Source organism: Rhinolophus sinicus, chromosome 1, assembly GCF_057876585.1.
Source record: "Rhinolophus sinicus isolate RSI-liver-muscle chromosome 1, RSI-T2T, whole genome shotgun sequence".
NCBI lineage: Eukaryota > Metazoa > Chordata > Mammalia > Chiroptera > Rhinolophidae > Rhinolophus > Rhinolophus sinicus.
Window position 1 is genome coordinate 170,331,680 of NC_142501.1, and position 16,571 is coordinate 170,348,250.

At 33.5% G+C, this 16,571-nt stretch overlaps 1 protein-coding gene across 5 annotated transcripts in view; it reads right to left on the reverse strand.

The window, feature by feature from the left end:
- The window catches only part of FAM13A (family with sequence similarity 13 member A), a 284,523-nt gene that overhangs the window by 207,743 nt on the left and 60,209 nt on the right, over nt 1-16,571 (reverse strand). For all 5 annotated transcript variants that reach the window (XM_019741111.3, XM_074323597.2, XM_019741109.3 and 2 more), the window contains exon 4: nt 13,367-13,544. In XM_019741111.3, coding sequence (XP_019596670.3) covers nt 13,367-13,544 — 178 coding nt within the window. The remainder of the gene's footprint in view (nt 1-13,366; nt 13,545-16,571) is intronic.

The window sequence follows — 16,571 nt, forward strand, 5'->3', positions numbered from 1 at the left end:
TTTTCATAATGAAACAAGTTACTTTTGTAATAAAAAATAAACACTTACCCATTTTGCAAAAAGGGCAACTAGAAAGTTGATTATCATAGTTACTAGTGACAGTGGACTGTAATACAGAAGCACAGGCTATGAAGTAACCACTGAAAAGGGCTTCAGCAGGATTTATCAGGTAAAGGCCAAACTTTCCAATTACCAATTCTTTATTATGCCAGGTATATGTTTATGGAGGGTGACAATATAAATACAATAGTGTTAAAATTAAAGGAACAAACTGCATTTTATGAACAGATACATTAACAGGTTTAAATATAAGACTATGTGCGACTAGAGTTTGGGTTTGATTTGAAAAATGTCAACTGCCTACGCTTTTTAACCCAAGTTATTCATTTTCAATCCCAAATAAACAACCTAATATTACATCTTAACGTACTAGAAAAAGAAGAAAAAAATGAAGCCCAAAGTCAGCTTAAGGAAGGAAATATAAAAGTTAGAGCAGAATTAAATGAAATAGAGAACAAAAAGACAATACAAAAAAATTAATGCAACACAGACCTGATTCTTTGAAAAGATTAATAAAATTGACAAATCCCTGGCTAGACTCACTAAGGAAAAAAGAGAAAAGACACAAACAAAATCAGACATGAAACAGGAGAAGTTACAACAGATACCACAGAAATACAAACGATTACACAAGAATACTATGAATGACTACATGCCACCAAATTCAATAAGCTACATGAAATGGACAAGTTCTTAGAAATATATAGTCTTCCTAGACTGAATCACAAAGAACTGGAAAACCTAAATAGACGGATCAACAATAAAGAAATTGAAACAATCATCCAAAACCTCCCTAAAAGCAAAAGTCCTGGACTGGATGACTTCACTAGTGAATTCTACCAGACATCCGAAGATGATTTAATACCTGTCTCTCTGAAACTCTTCTCAAAAATTGAAGAAGAGGCAATACTTCCTAACTCATTTTATGAGGCTAACATTACCCTGACACCAAAGCCTGGTAAGAATACACAAAAAAGTAAACTACAGACCAGTATCTCTGATGAATACAGATGCAAAAATTCTAAACAAAATACTAGCAAATCAAACACAACCATACATTAAAAAGATTATATATCACCATTAAATGAGGTCATTCTTGGGGAGCTAGGATGGTTCAACATACTTAAATCATTCAGTGTGATACACCACATAAACAAAAAAAGGATAAAAGTCAATTGACCATATCAATAGATGCAGGAAAAGCATTTGACAAGATACAACATCGATTTGATTAAAACACTTAATAAAATGGGTATAGAAGGAAAGTACCTCAACATAGTAAAGGCCATATATGACAAACCCTCAGCTAATATCACACCTAATGATAAAAAACTGAAAGCTTTTGGTCTAAGATCAGGAAGAAGACAAGGTACCCTCTCATCACTGTTATTCAACATAGTTTTGGAAATCCTAGCCAGTAAATCAGGTAAGAGAAAGAAAAAAAAGGCATCCAAATTGGGAATGAAGAACTCAAACTGTCACTTTTTGCTGACAATCTGATCCTTTACATAGAAAACACTAAAGATTCCACCAAAAAAACTATTAGAAACAATAAACAAATAAAGTTTCAGGAGACAAAATGAATGTACAAAAATCTATTGCATTCCTTTATACTAACCATGAAATTTCATGGAAAAAAATCCATTTGCAATGGCAACAAAAATAATAAAATACCTAGGAATAAACTTAACAAAAGATTTGAAGGACCAAGCTGTCGGAATGGCCAAAATCAATAAATCAACAAACAAGTGTTGGAGAGGATGTGGAGTAAACGGAACCCTCGTGCACTGCTGGTAGGATTGCAAATTGGTACAGCCACGATGGAAAGAGCATGGAGGCACCTAAAAAAATTTAAAAATAGAACTACCTTATGACCCAGGAATTCTAGTCTTGGGTATTTATCCAAAGAAATCTAAAACACTAATTCGAAAAGATATATGCACCCCTACGTTCACTGCAGCACTATTTACAATAGCCAAGATATAGAAACAACCAAAATGCCCATCAATAGACGATTGGATATAGAAGAGGTGGTACATATATACAATGAAATATTACTCTGCAATAACAAGAATGAACTCTTACCATTTGTGACAACATGGATGGACCTAGAGAGTATTATGCTAAGTAAATTAGTCAGATAGAGAAAGACAAACACTGTATGATTTCATTTATGTGGAATCTAAAACACAAAATAAATGAACAAACAAAACAGAAACAGACTCACAGATACAGAGAACAAACTGATGGTTACTAGATGGGAGAGGGTTTGGGGGACTGAGTATGAAGGGATTAAGAAGTACAAATTGGTAGTTACCAAAAATTCACGGGTATTTAAAGCACAGTATGGGAGATATAGTCAATGGGATTGTAAAAACTATGTATAGTGTCAGGTGCGTACTGGATTTATCGGAGTGATCACTTCATAAACTATGTAAATGTCTAACCACTATGCTGTATACCTGAAACTAATATAAAACAATACTGAACGTCTGCTATAATAAAAAATAAAGTCACAGGGATGTAAAATATAGCACAGGGAATAAAGACAATAATATTGTAATAACTATGTACAGTGTCAGATGTGTAATAGACTTTTTGGGGTTATCATTTTGTGAGGTATATAAATGTCTAATCACTATGTTGGTTTCTACACCTGGAGATATTAAAAAAAAAATGTAAAGAAAACCTGTCCACTGAAAACTACAACACATTCTTAAAAGAAAGTGAAGACACAAAGAAATTGCAAGATATTCTGTGTTCATGGATTGGAAGAATCAACATAGTTAAAATGACCATATTACCCAAAGCAATAGATTTTACGCAATCCCCATCAAATTCCCAATGGCATTTTTAAAAGAAATATAACAAAAAAATAATCAGAGTCATATGGAAACACAAAAGACTCCAAACAGCCACAGCAATCCTGAGAAAAAAGAACAAAGCTGGAGATATCACACTCTGTGACTTCAAATTATATGACAAAGTGACAATAATCAAAACACCACGGTATTGGCAAAAAACAGACACACAGACCAATGGAATAGAATTGAAAGCCCAGAAATAAACCCATAAATATGGACAACTGATTTTAGACAAAAGAGCCCGAAACATACAATGAAGAAAAGAAAGCCTCTCCAATAAGTGGTGCTGGGAAAATTGAAAAACCATGTGCAAAAGAATGAAACTAGTTGCTCTGCTACCATATACCAAAATGAACTCAAAATGGACCAAAGATCTAAATGTAAGACCTGAAACAATAAATTGCATAGAGAAAAAGCTTAGCTACTCAACTTATGGACCTTGGTCTGAGGGAGGATTTTATGAACTTGACCTCAAAGACAAAAGAAGTAAAAGCAAAAATAAACAAATGGGACTATATCAAACTAAAAAGCTTCTGCACAAAAAGAATCCATCAACAAAACAAAGAAGTAACCAACCAAATGGGAGAAGATAGTTGAAAATAACGCCTTTGATAAGAGCTCATATCCAAAATACATAATGAACTCATACAATTCAACAATGATAAAACAAACAATTCAATTAAAAAATGGCAGAGGACATGAACAGACACTTCTCCTAAGAAGACATACAAACGGCCAACAGATACATGAAGAGATGCTCAACTTCACTATTATGGAAATGCAAATCAAAACCACAATGTGATACCACCTCATACCTATTAGAATGGCTATTATCAACAAATAATAACAAATGTTGGAGAGGTTGTGGGAAAAAAGAAACCCTCGTACACTGCTGGTAGGAATGTAAATTGGTACAGCCACTATGAAAAACAGTATGGCGGTTCCTTAATAAGAATAGGTTTACCAAATGACCCAGTAATCCCTCTTCTGGGTAGATACCCCAAAATTTGAAGAAATTTATCCATAAAGATATACATACCCCTGTGTTCAATGAAGCATTATTCACAGTGGCTAAAACATAGAAACAACTGAAGTGTCCTTTGATAGATGATTGAATAAAGAAGATGTGGTACATACATACAATAGACTATTACTCAGTCATAAGAAAAGACGAAATAGTGCCATTTGTGACAACATGGATGGATAGATTTTAAGAATATCATGCGATCAGATAAAGTTGAGAACCGTATGATTTCACTCATATGTGGGATAGAAAACTGAAAGCAAAACATGAACAAAACAAACAAATAAAAACTCACAGACACAGATAACAGTTTAGTGGTTACCAGAGGGAAAAATGGAAGAGGTGGAGGCAGAGAAGGGTAAAGTGGATCAGATAGTACATGGTGACAGAAGAAAATCTGACTTAGGGTGGTAAACACAAAATGCAATATACAGATGATGTATTAGAGAATTGTACACTTGAAACCTATATAATTTTAATCACCAATGTCACCCTAATAAATTTAATAAAAACAACAACAAAAAACCAAATTAGCTATTTTCCAAAAGTAACATTTGGGCTGTAATCCAAACAAAGCTGCTTAATAGCAGTTAACAGATAAGATGATGGTAACATTGTAAGTTTATGTGTTTACACATCCTACAAATTTAGCTGATCTCATCTCAAATGTACTGATGTGTGTACCTAATTATACACACACACACACACACACACACACACACACAGTGACCCTGCAACTACAGGTTACAAGTAGGTGATTTGTTATGATTAATTTACTGTGCTATTTTTCTGCAAGATTTGAAGGAGGCCAACAGCAGCTTTAAAACATTTTTTAATGATACCTCTGGACAAAAATGTAACATCTTGGAAAGAAGCACATGTGGAAAGCTTTATCACTAAAAATCGAAATTTGATTCATCTCTTTAAGCTTTGGAAATACCTATAATATTATTATATTACTGATTAGCATGAAACACTTATCTGAAAAGATAGGATTAATTTACAGATCTCTAGACAAAGGAAAAAAAGCAAAGGAAGCAAAGAAATGAAGCAGAATTTTATCAAAATGGCTTACTCATCAGTAGCAATTAGCAGGTTTAATTATTAGAGACTAAAATTTGATTTCATTGATATTATTAAATGGTGCAAATTAAGTGTGTACAACGGGTTTAAAGCAAAGTGACAAGAATATTAACAAACGAAAAAAGTATCTCACCTAAAGGTCCTTAGGGAGTCTTTGGTTTCATCAATGTTATTTAACAAATTTTTAAATTAACTCCAAATAACAGTAAATACAAATATTTAGATTTTTCTAATATTACTGTCCGCTTCAAAGACTGTTTTGTCAAAGAAAACCTCAAATCCAAAGGAGTCACATAATCATATTGGGAAGTTTAACATTTAAAGTGGAGTTGCTTTTTATGAGAAAATTAAGTTTCAAAGTCAAGATATGAAATGAAAAATCATTCATAGCTAACATTATCCTTTAAAATTCTTAGAGTACAACATATCTCACCATATCCTAAGAAAATAGGTTTTCCTCCTGTATTTGAACACTCCTGTGTGTCCTTAGGTGTACACTGTGTTAGAGTAGTTTTCCAAGTAAACAGAGACTGAGTAAGGATGAGGATGTCGGTGCATTCTTTTGGAAGCAGGACTGCAGGGCAGCGTGGGTGAGGAAAGGAGGCAAGTGGGGATGTGAAACAATGTAAATGTACATAGCTATTTCACAAAGAACCCCAAAGACAAACAACAGTTGGCTTGACAGATGCTTTATTTGGCAGTCTAGAATTCACCAGATGGACTGCAAGAATTAGCCATGAGATGGAGTATTTCATGGATGAGAAAAGAAGGGAAACACCTTGCTTCCTCCTGACTCCTATTTCCCATTGTCAAAGTTCACTCAGAGGGATTTAACTGCTCTAGACTTCCAGATTGCCTTACCTAGCTCCTCTGACAGCCAATCAGGAATTCAGATCCTAGTTCAGGGTACAAAAGTGATGGGGGAAGTCAGAAACTCTGGGCAGGTGGCCGGTTAACCCAGCTGCAAGGGAGCAGCTAAGCAGAAGGATCCAGCATTCCCAAGGATGGTGAGACGTCAGTCCCTGGCGGCAGATTAGTGCCAAAGCAATCTGAGTAAGTCATAAGATTTGTTTCTGGTACAAGTATTAAGTTGAAGAAGTTGGTTTATATTTAAAGTTTTATTGGACAAGAAAAACATTTTTTCCAGTATGGAGGTATCTCAAACTACCTTATGATCCAGCAATTCCATTCCTCAGTATCTATCGGGAGAAATCCAAAACTCTAATTCAAAAAAATTTATGCATCCCTATGTTTATTGCAGCACTATACACAATAGCCAAGACATGGAAACAACCGAAATGCCCATCGGTAGACGACTGGATTAAGAAACTGTGGTACATTTACACAATGGAGTATTACACAGCCATAAAGAAGAATGAAATCTTACCATTTGCAACAATATGGATGGGCCTAGAGAACATTATGCTAAGTGAAATAAGTCAGAGAAAGACAAATACCACATGATCTCACTTATAAGTGGAATCTAAAGAAAAGAATAAATGAATGAACTAATCAGACACATTCTCAGAGACATAGAGGAAAAACTGAAGGTTGCTAGATGGGAGGGGGTGTGGGGATAGGGAGAAGGTGAGGGGATTAGAAAGCACAATCGGTAACCACAAGATTGCCATGGGAATATGAAAGTCAATTTGGGGAATGTAATCAATAATGTTGTAAAGATTTTGTAGGGTATTCAATGGACACTTGTCCCATTAGGGAGACTACCTGAGGAATGATGGAGATGCCTGATCACTGCACTGTACATCTGAAGCTGAAGCTGAACAATAATGAATGTCAACTACAATTTTGTGTGCATATATATATAGTTACAAGAAGTGGAGTACAGCATTAGGAATAGAGACAGTGGAAATGTAATGGCTGTATATGATGTCAGAGAGGTAGTAGATGGGGGGGAGAGGGGTTATCACTGTGTGAGGGATATAAATGATAAATGTTTAACTATTACATTGTTTTGTACACCTGAAACTAACAAAAAATTATTTTTATTTGCATATTTAATACTGTAAGAAGTTTATACTATATGTTAGAAGAAAGTGAAAGCTAAGACAACTGAAGTAAGAAGAATCTCTCATCTCATGTTTCTAAGGAGTCCACTTCATTATGTGGTATGATGGGCTAAATCTATAAAACCTGACCTTTCCCTTAATGCAACTTTAAATGTATTTAGTTAAATGCACATGTATTCCAACACTACTCTACCAGCTATCTATTGTGCACCCAGACTTTCTCTTACAGCCTTGCTGAAGATTCAAAGAAAGCTCTGTAGGACCCATTTCATAGAAAATTTAACAGAAAAATAAAGACTGCAAACAGTCATACCTAACAAGTGGCAGAACAAGGACTAGACTAACTTTTTAAAAATTATGTCAGGCTATTCAAAACCACTGAAAATCTAGTACCCATTTCAATAACTATCAAAACTTGGGGAGAGCAATTCCGGCTAATCTCTCACAATAGTATTCTTCAAGAGAATTTTTAGTTATCTTAGAAACTGGGATATTAGGAATTTCTTTAGAAAAATCAAATAGAACATATACAGGTTATAGTCTAAAGTTTGCTGAACTTTTTCATAGAAAAATACTTATTACTGTGCCATAGTATATTATAAAAGCATTATTATAACATTGTTATAGAAATGTAGTGGACTCTGTGAGGTGCCACTCAGATGACGCCTTCATGCTGGAAGTATTTATTACTCCACTTGCTGAGAGTGTTGTCTGCTCATGGCTCATAATTGAGCTATCTCCCAAGCTACACCACCTCCTGGGCACAGCTCCTTTCCAATGACTTAAGGGAATGGGATAAAAGAACCAATCTCCTTGACTCAATTTGGGATATCTCTAAAAGGCCATCCCAGCTGCTAAGTAACTCGGACTGAATAAGGCCTTTTTTACAACTTCATGAAGGTTCACCTTCTTCTGTCTAATCCTGCTTCCCTCTATTCTTTACAGGTATGGTTCCAAGGAGCAGTACCCAATAAAACTCCTGCTTGAAAACTTTAGTCTCAGGGTTTGTATCTTGGACAATCCAAACCATGACAAGAAGTGAAAGTGATGTGACAAAATCATACTGGAAGAAAAATTAAGAGTTTCAAATGTGTTTATTAGGGAGAAAAGAGACTGAAATGAAATATCCAACATGGAAACAAATCCCTGAGAACCTGATAGGAAAATGGGCAAAAGAACAAACACACCAAGAGAAGGAAAGGCAATTGACCCTTAAACAGAAGTAAAGATGTTCAACTTCATTCATAATAAAATAAATGCAAATTAAAACTATGTTAGTACAAGCAATGAACAATCGAAAAATAAAATTAAGAAAACAATTATATTTAGAATAGGAATCAAAAGAATAAAATATTTAAGAATGGATTTAACAGAATATAAAACCTGTATTCTGAAAACTACAAAACATTGGTGAAAGAAATTAAAGACATAAGTAATTGGAAAGACATCCCATGTTCATGGATTGGAGATTTAATATTAAGATGGTGACAGACTCATCTACAGACTCAACAGAATCTTATCAAAATATCTGCTGGTTTTATCTCAGAAATGTGGAAGCTGATTCTAAAACTCATATGGAAATGCAAGGGACCTATAATAGCTGAAATAATCTTGAAAAAGACAAACCAAGTTGGAAGACTTAAACTTCCTAATTTCAAAACTTACTAAAAAGCTACAGTAATCTAGACCGTGTGGTACTGGCATAAGGATACATATATAGATCAATGAAATAAAAGCGAGAGTCCATAAATAAACCCTAACAATTATTGTCAGTTAATTTTCAACAAGACTGCTAAAATAATTCAATGTGGAAAAATAGATGGTACAACAAATGGTACAAGGATAGTTGCACATCCACAGGTAAAGGAATCAAGTTGGACTCTTTCCTTATACCCTACAAAAATTAACTCCAAATTAACTTCATAAACCTAAATGCAGGAGTTTAAACTATGAAACTCTTAGAAGAAAATATCTTCACAAGTTAGGCAAAGCCTTCTTAGGTACAACACCAAAAGCATAAGTGACACACACAAAAAAATATATTGAACTTCACCAAATTGAAAAAAACACTGTACTTGAAAGGACATGATCAAGAAAATAAAAAGGCAATTAATAGAATGGAGAAAATACCTCTAAATCCTGTATTTAATAAGGGACTTAGATCCAAAATATATAAAGGACTCTTAAAACTTAATAATAAAGCCGAAAAACCCAATTAAAAAATGGGCAGAGACTCTGAATACAAATTTCTCTAAAGATATACAAATGACTAATAAGCACATAAGATATTCAATATCATTAGTAATCAGGTAAATGCATATCAAACACAATGAGATACCACTCACCATGGAAATTCCAAAATCCCTCTTAAAGAGAAAATGTAATAGAAAAATGGAGGAAGACAAGAAGGAGCCACACAAAAACCAGAAACAAACTCATGTATGTGTGAGAAGTTAATATGTGATAGAGTTGGCCTTGTAAATTAGCAAGGAGATACACTACTGAATGAATGTTTGGGCAAAAATTAGCTATCCAATTGAAGAAAAATCCACTGGATACATACATGATATATAGAAAATAAATTTAGATAAAGTAAAAGCTAATAATAAAGAGCTACAAATATAACACAAGAAAAATATGTGTAGTGTAACACCTTTATGATACTATTAAGACAATATTATTAAGCAAGACATAAATCTCCCTGTAAACAAAAAAGGGGATGAGTTGACACATTAATGCAAATTAAAATTTTAAGAAATATGAAAAATCACCATAAATAAAGTTAAAGGCAAACAACAGAACAGGAGAACATTTTCACAATTTTTATAACAGACAAAAGATTCCTTTCTAGAAGACCTAATGAACTCCCACACAGAATGTAAATTGGCACAACAACTATGGGAAACAGTATAGAGGTCCCTTAAAAAATTAACAATAGAACTACTGTAAGATCTAGCAATTACAATTCTGGGTATTTATCTGAAAAAAACACAAAAACACTAATTCAAAAAGATGTATGCACTCTTATGTTCACTGCAGTTACAATAGCTAAGGTATGGAAACAGTTTAAGTGTCTATTAATGGCTGAATGGACAAAGAAGATGTAGGGTACATATACACAACGGAATATTCTTCAGCCATAAAAAATAAAATCTTGCCATTTGTGACAACATGGAGAGAACTTGAGGGCATTACGCTAAGTGAAATAAGTCACAGAGAGACAAATACTGCATTATTGCACTTATATGTGGAATCTAAAAATCAAAACAAATTAACAAACAAAACAAAATAGATACAAAGAACAGACTGGTGGTTGCCAGAGGGGAGGGGGAATAGGAGGTGGGTGAAATGGGTGAAGGGTATCAAGAGGTACAAGCTTCCAAATATAAAATAAATAAGTCATAGGATGTTATGTACATCATGGTGACTATAGTCAATAATCTTTTATTGAATATTTGAAAGTTGCTAAGAGAATAAAGCTTAAAAATCTCATCATAAAATAAAAAATAACTTTGTATGGTGACAGATGGTAACTACACTTATTGTGGTGATTATTTCATAATGTATACAAACATTGAATCATTATGCTGTACACCTGAAACTAATATGTAATGCATCATTACACTTCAATAAAAAAAAATCCCACAAAGCAATAAGAAAGAACCAAAAATAAAAGATAAAATAAAAAAAGACATACACAATATATGAACAGAGGTACAGAGAAACACAAATACTAACGATCCCCCACCAAAATCTACAAATATATTCAACTTCACAAAAAATTAGGATATCATCTTTTCCCCATTAGATTAACAAGAATTTAAAAATTTGATTAACAGTCATCATAGCAAGGTTACAGGGAAATGAGTATTCTTATACAACAATTGGGGAAACATAAATTGTTATAGCCTTATGAAGGGTACCACACATTAATTTAAAAATGTGTAAACGCTTCAGCCAAGCAATTCCACTGCTACCTAGGTTATCTATTCTAAAGAAATAGTTGCAGATGTACACAAAGAGTCACATTCAGGATGTTCACTGCAACTCTGTTTTAACATAAAAAATTTGACAAAAACATCAATGCTCATCAATAGAGGGATAAACAAGCTAGGGTAAATTCACACTATTCAATACTTAAAAAAGAATGATGTATACAAATATACTGACATTACATGTTCTAGTGCTAACATAAAAACAATCAAGCTTCACAATATATACATCATGATCCAATTTATATTTAAAAATGGATTTATGGCTGTGTCCAGAAAGAAGGATGGAATGAGATATACATACATATATCTAGGGAAGAAAGGCTAGAATGGGAGGGACTAATGGAAGATACTTTATTTTAAGTCTACATACCTGTATATTGTTTGAATATTTTACAACGATAATACTACTATCTGATCATCTAAATTTAATAAACCTGTAACTGGATGTGCATATTGAAAACCTATTAATTAAGAGTCACCTACGACAAGCATTCAGAACACCAATCATATATACTTGGTGTACTTATTTACATTTTTATTGTTATATATTTCATAGTCAATATCATTTTATATCTAACACTTTCAAAACTTATTTTATGAAGATATCCCTTTATTTATTAGAAATAAATCTTCCTTATCTATTGACTATACAATGTATTCACCTTAGTTATTAAGAAAAGTACTTTCTATGTCTTTTAGTGGTTCATAGTAAGATTATTCTTGTATGGCAGCTTTCCATTGATCATCTTTATAACATATATGAGGTTGGACAATTAAAGTCACAAACATCCTAGAAAAAGTGCTACATATAGCTCATTGCTGAATATCAATGAGAAAAGTACCTAGTGGTGACTTCTTTATCCATAAGTTTAGAAATACATACCAATTGGTAGATTACAACAATGTCAATGTACTTAATGCCATTGAACTGTAGTTAAAATAGTTAAAATGGTAAATTTTGTTATATTTTACCACAATAAAAAATTTTTTAAAGCCATACTAATTAGTACAATCTACAATAAGAACTCATTACTTATTTGATATTTCGATTGACGAACTGAAGTAGGTTACCAGATATTCTAGATCAAGCCCAATCCAACAAGTCAGCAATGAGGTATGGATCTGTGTGTTATTATTAAATAAGTATTCTATTTACAAACTCATTTCACCTCTTCTAGAATCTGGGGTTGCAAAATTGATAAATAGTTTTCTACTTACCTTTACTTCTTACATGTAAGTCACCAGAGGTTTACTGTGCAGATAGGAGTAAAAAGAACAAATACAGCTTTTTTTTTTTTTTACCACAGAGCTCCTAAATAAGAAATTAGTGGAGTTTGTGTTTGAGACATTTACTCATGAAACCCTAACATATCCTGTGCAATGCCATATTTAAAATTTAAATCTCTAAGGTTATAATGGGACAGTTTTTAACATACAACTTCTCCCCAGAGTAGGTTGTGAATATCCTAGAAACCTGCAGCCACTATGATCTAAGCCAGAGTTTATATGTAGGCAGTCATTCTGGGGACTGTAAAATTACTAGTTCTGGGCAGCTGAATGTGTCTGTAAATTAATAGAGTACATAAGCAGATACACTACTAAAAAAAAAATTTGCTGAGAATTTCCAAGATTTTTTAAATTGTGAGTGTTATCTTTCTCTCTTTATAACTAGAAAGAATGTGGTTGATATCAGCGGGGATTAATGGGAGATTTATTAAATTAAAAGCAAAGTCCCTGGATTGCAAGATCACATTTCACGTAGTAAAAGGCTTTAAGGAAAAAGGGAAAATATAAACCTTTACAAAAGTTCTTCTGGCTAGTGATATAACACCCACAGTGGAAACTAGTTTATTTCTAGTCTAGTTTATTCCTAGAAAGTAAATAAATGTACCTGAGATTACATTTTTCTGTCATTGATATATTCTGCTTGTAATTTTCCATCTAGTAGCAATGATTTTTACTTTATCACTATTTAAAAAATTATGCACTATTATATTTCTTCTCTTTCTGCTAATCAATGTTTCAGATTAGATTTTTTTTAATACCCTATTTGGTGAAAGTAAAACATTTCCAGAATTTTAAATAAGGTTGTCTGAAATATTACAAATTACAGTTTCATAAAAAGGCCTATCTGCTTTCTTCAAAATTGGGACAAAAACAAGGCTAAAATGCCCAATAGCCAGATGGAACTTCTCCAACTTAAACTGGTTGACTTTTCAGTTTGAAATATTCTTCTGTATCCCAGTAATTTCAGGCAGTGGTAAAGGAAAAGGAATATGTGATGATATTAAAAGAAAAACGGCATCAACTTACTGAAAGCAATTGGGTCCAAATACAGTGGCAAGATTGTGGACGTTCATGCGATTCTGCACTTGGTGCTTGGCTACTTTTGTCAAGAACTGGCACAGGTACTTGAGGAGGTCATAGTGGGTGTCTGGCAGCTCTTTTAGTAGGTCTCTTAAACTACTCTCCTGAGCATCATGTCTGTCATCTGAAAAGAAAAATAAACAATGTTCTCAGGCATATTTCATAATAACAGTAACTAAAGCACACAGGTATATTAAATTCTAACATTTTATTCAGGGAAAAACAAAATCCTAAAGACAGGTATGTCATCAAAAAAGAGGCACTTTACAGGAGGCCAAAGGCCTTCATCCCATCCTTGCTGAAGAGAAGCTGCAGTAAAACTGCTGCCAAAGAAATGCAAATAGGATGTTAAGACCCCTGAGCATTTAGAGGGAAAGTCTCTGAGGGTGACCTCTCCCACTGTATTCCATCAACAAGCTGAACTGAACCCGGCCTGGGACGAAAATTACAAATATGTGCCAGGATCATTAATTTGTATTTCTGTTTTTTTTTTTTTTTCTTTCTGTCTCTTTCTTTTCACTGCCTGCATTACAAGTAAGAAATTGATAAATACTTACTGATTTTTATTTTTAAAGTACCGTAAAAAAGATAAAGTGACATATATGTGTACCCACTATCCATAATTAATAAATGTTAACATTTTACTAAAAAAAAAGAAAAAAAGAAAAGGACACTTTTGCTTTTTCTTTGCTCCTTAAGCGTTCAACTTTTTTTGAATGTTAAAGAATTCCTGACTTATTCAAGATATCCTGACAACCGAGAGCTTTATTCGCTGCATAAAATGGGTTCAAGTGTGTCTTTTCTTGCCCAAAATTAAGACAATGGTTGGGTTTTTATCTACATTTGAATCTTCCATTTGATTTTTGTGTTCGAGTTTGTTAAAAACAAGAATTTCTAATTAGAATAAAATGTGATACAAGAGACCTTCCTGAGTTACCATGAGCAACACTGAACTTAGTGATCAGGCATCTGTGCACAGAGAAAACTGGAAAGCTTTATTTTCTATATAGCCTTTTAATCTCACATATTTTAGAGTTTAGAACTTGATACATGCCTCTCATATAAAACCCTAATAACCTTGTATATAGCCCAAAATATCTAACAATGTTTTGAAATTCACAGGCAGACATATGAAAAGTTTTCCCTCAATTCTCAAAGATTTGTTCATTTTGTCAATATTTAAAACCCAATCAAGTTGCTATCGTTAAGTCATTCTGTACACTACTTTCTATTAGAGAAAAATTCACATCTTTTTTAGCAACTATTTTTTGGGAATAATCACAGTCCATCCTTTAGACAGATGCCAAAGAGAATGAAAACTTAATCCAGTTATAACTAATACACATCAGCTTCTTTAATTTAGATAGGTCAGCTGCTTTAGCCTGTCAAGTGAATGAGAAACAGAAAGTGAGGCAAATGAGATGCAGAAGATTAGTCAGTGTTACAAAATAAATGAGCAATCTGATGCCACTGCAGGGAGTGAACACACACAGAATAGCACATAAAGTGCCACTGAGTGCTGCAGAGCACAGGATAAGAGCCCAGGCTCAGGAGTCACTTCCTGGGTGACGATCCTGGTTCTGCACCTACTACAGTAGTCCCTCCTTACCCACCATATCCCTTTCCCCAATTTCAGTTACCTGAGGTCAACCATGGTCCCAAAATATTAGATGGAAAATTCCAGAAATAAGTAATTCATAAGTGTTAAATTGCGTGCTTGTCTGAGCACTGTGAAGAAATCTCACGCCATCCCGCTCCATCCTGTCCGGGATGTAAATCATGCCTTTGTCCAGCGTCTCCACTCTGTAGACGCTCCTTGCCCATTAGTCACTGAGTTAAGCCCCCTTAGTTATCAGATCCACTATCATTGCTTGTGTTCAAGTCACCCTTATTTTACTTAATGATAGTCCCAAAGTGCAAGAGTAGTGATGCTGGCAATTTGGATATGCCAATAGGAGCCTATAAAGTGTTTCCGTTAAGTGAAAAGGTGAAAGTTCTGGACTTCATAAGGAAAAAAGAAAAATTGTATGCTGAGGATACTAAGGTCTATAGTAAGAACGAGTCTCCTATCCCCAAAATTGTTAAAATGAAAAATAAATTTGTGCTAGTTTTCCTGTCACACCTCAAATTGCAAAAGTTAGGGCCCCGCTGAATGGTAAGTACTTAGATAAGGTGTAAAGGTATTAAATTTGTGGGTAGAAGACATGAACAGAAAACATGTTCCAATTGAAAGCAACATGTTATACCAGAAAGCAGTGAGCCTGGACAGGCACTGTAGCAGGGCATTCCCTGAAACAAATGACATTAAGCCATTTACTACAACTAAGGGATGGTTACAGATTCAGAAATAGGTTTGAACTAAAATGTATAAAAATGACTGGAGAGAGATCACAATTTACAGACATTTTATTACAGTGTTATAATTGTTCCTTTTCATTATTACTTTTGTTAATATCTTACTGTGCCTAATTTATAAATTAAACTTTACTAGATGTATGTATGTATAGGAAAAAAACATAGTCTATATAGGGTTTGGTACTATCCGTGGTTTCAGGCATCCACTGGGGGTCCAGGAATGTATCCTACACAGATAAGAGGGGGCACAACTGTACCTATGTGACATTAGATTCATTACTAAATTCTGTTTCCTTATTTGTAAATGGTAATATTAACTATCTCATAGGGTTGTGGTGAGAATTAAATGAGTTGACAATTGTAAACTACTTAAAACAGAGTGAGTGGCTGACACATATTAAGTGCTATTAAAGTATTTGTTAAATAAACAAAATAACTCCAATTTACTCCAAAGTAAACTGCCTTAATTTGGTTTTGTGAGTGCACTGAGGTTTTAATGAAATGCCTTTTTATATGAGGCCATTTCAAATTTATGACTGTTAGAATAAGTGCTGCTCACCAAAATGTATTAATTTCAATCATTTTTAGAATTGTTTTGGAGAACATGCTATTTATAATTAGAATTATTATTTCTTACTGATCAAAAACAATTTTATCGAATAAACAATATAATCCTTAGAGTGAAATAAATTTATTGATATTAGAAGTTCTTCATAATAATATAAATTACCTTTACATGGTTTTTCATAGAGAAAACCCTAAAGATTCTAAACAAAAAAAAAAACAACTTTGAGAT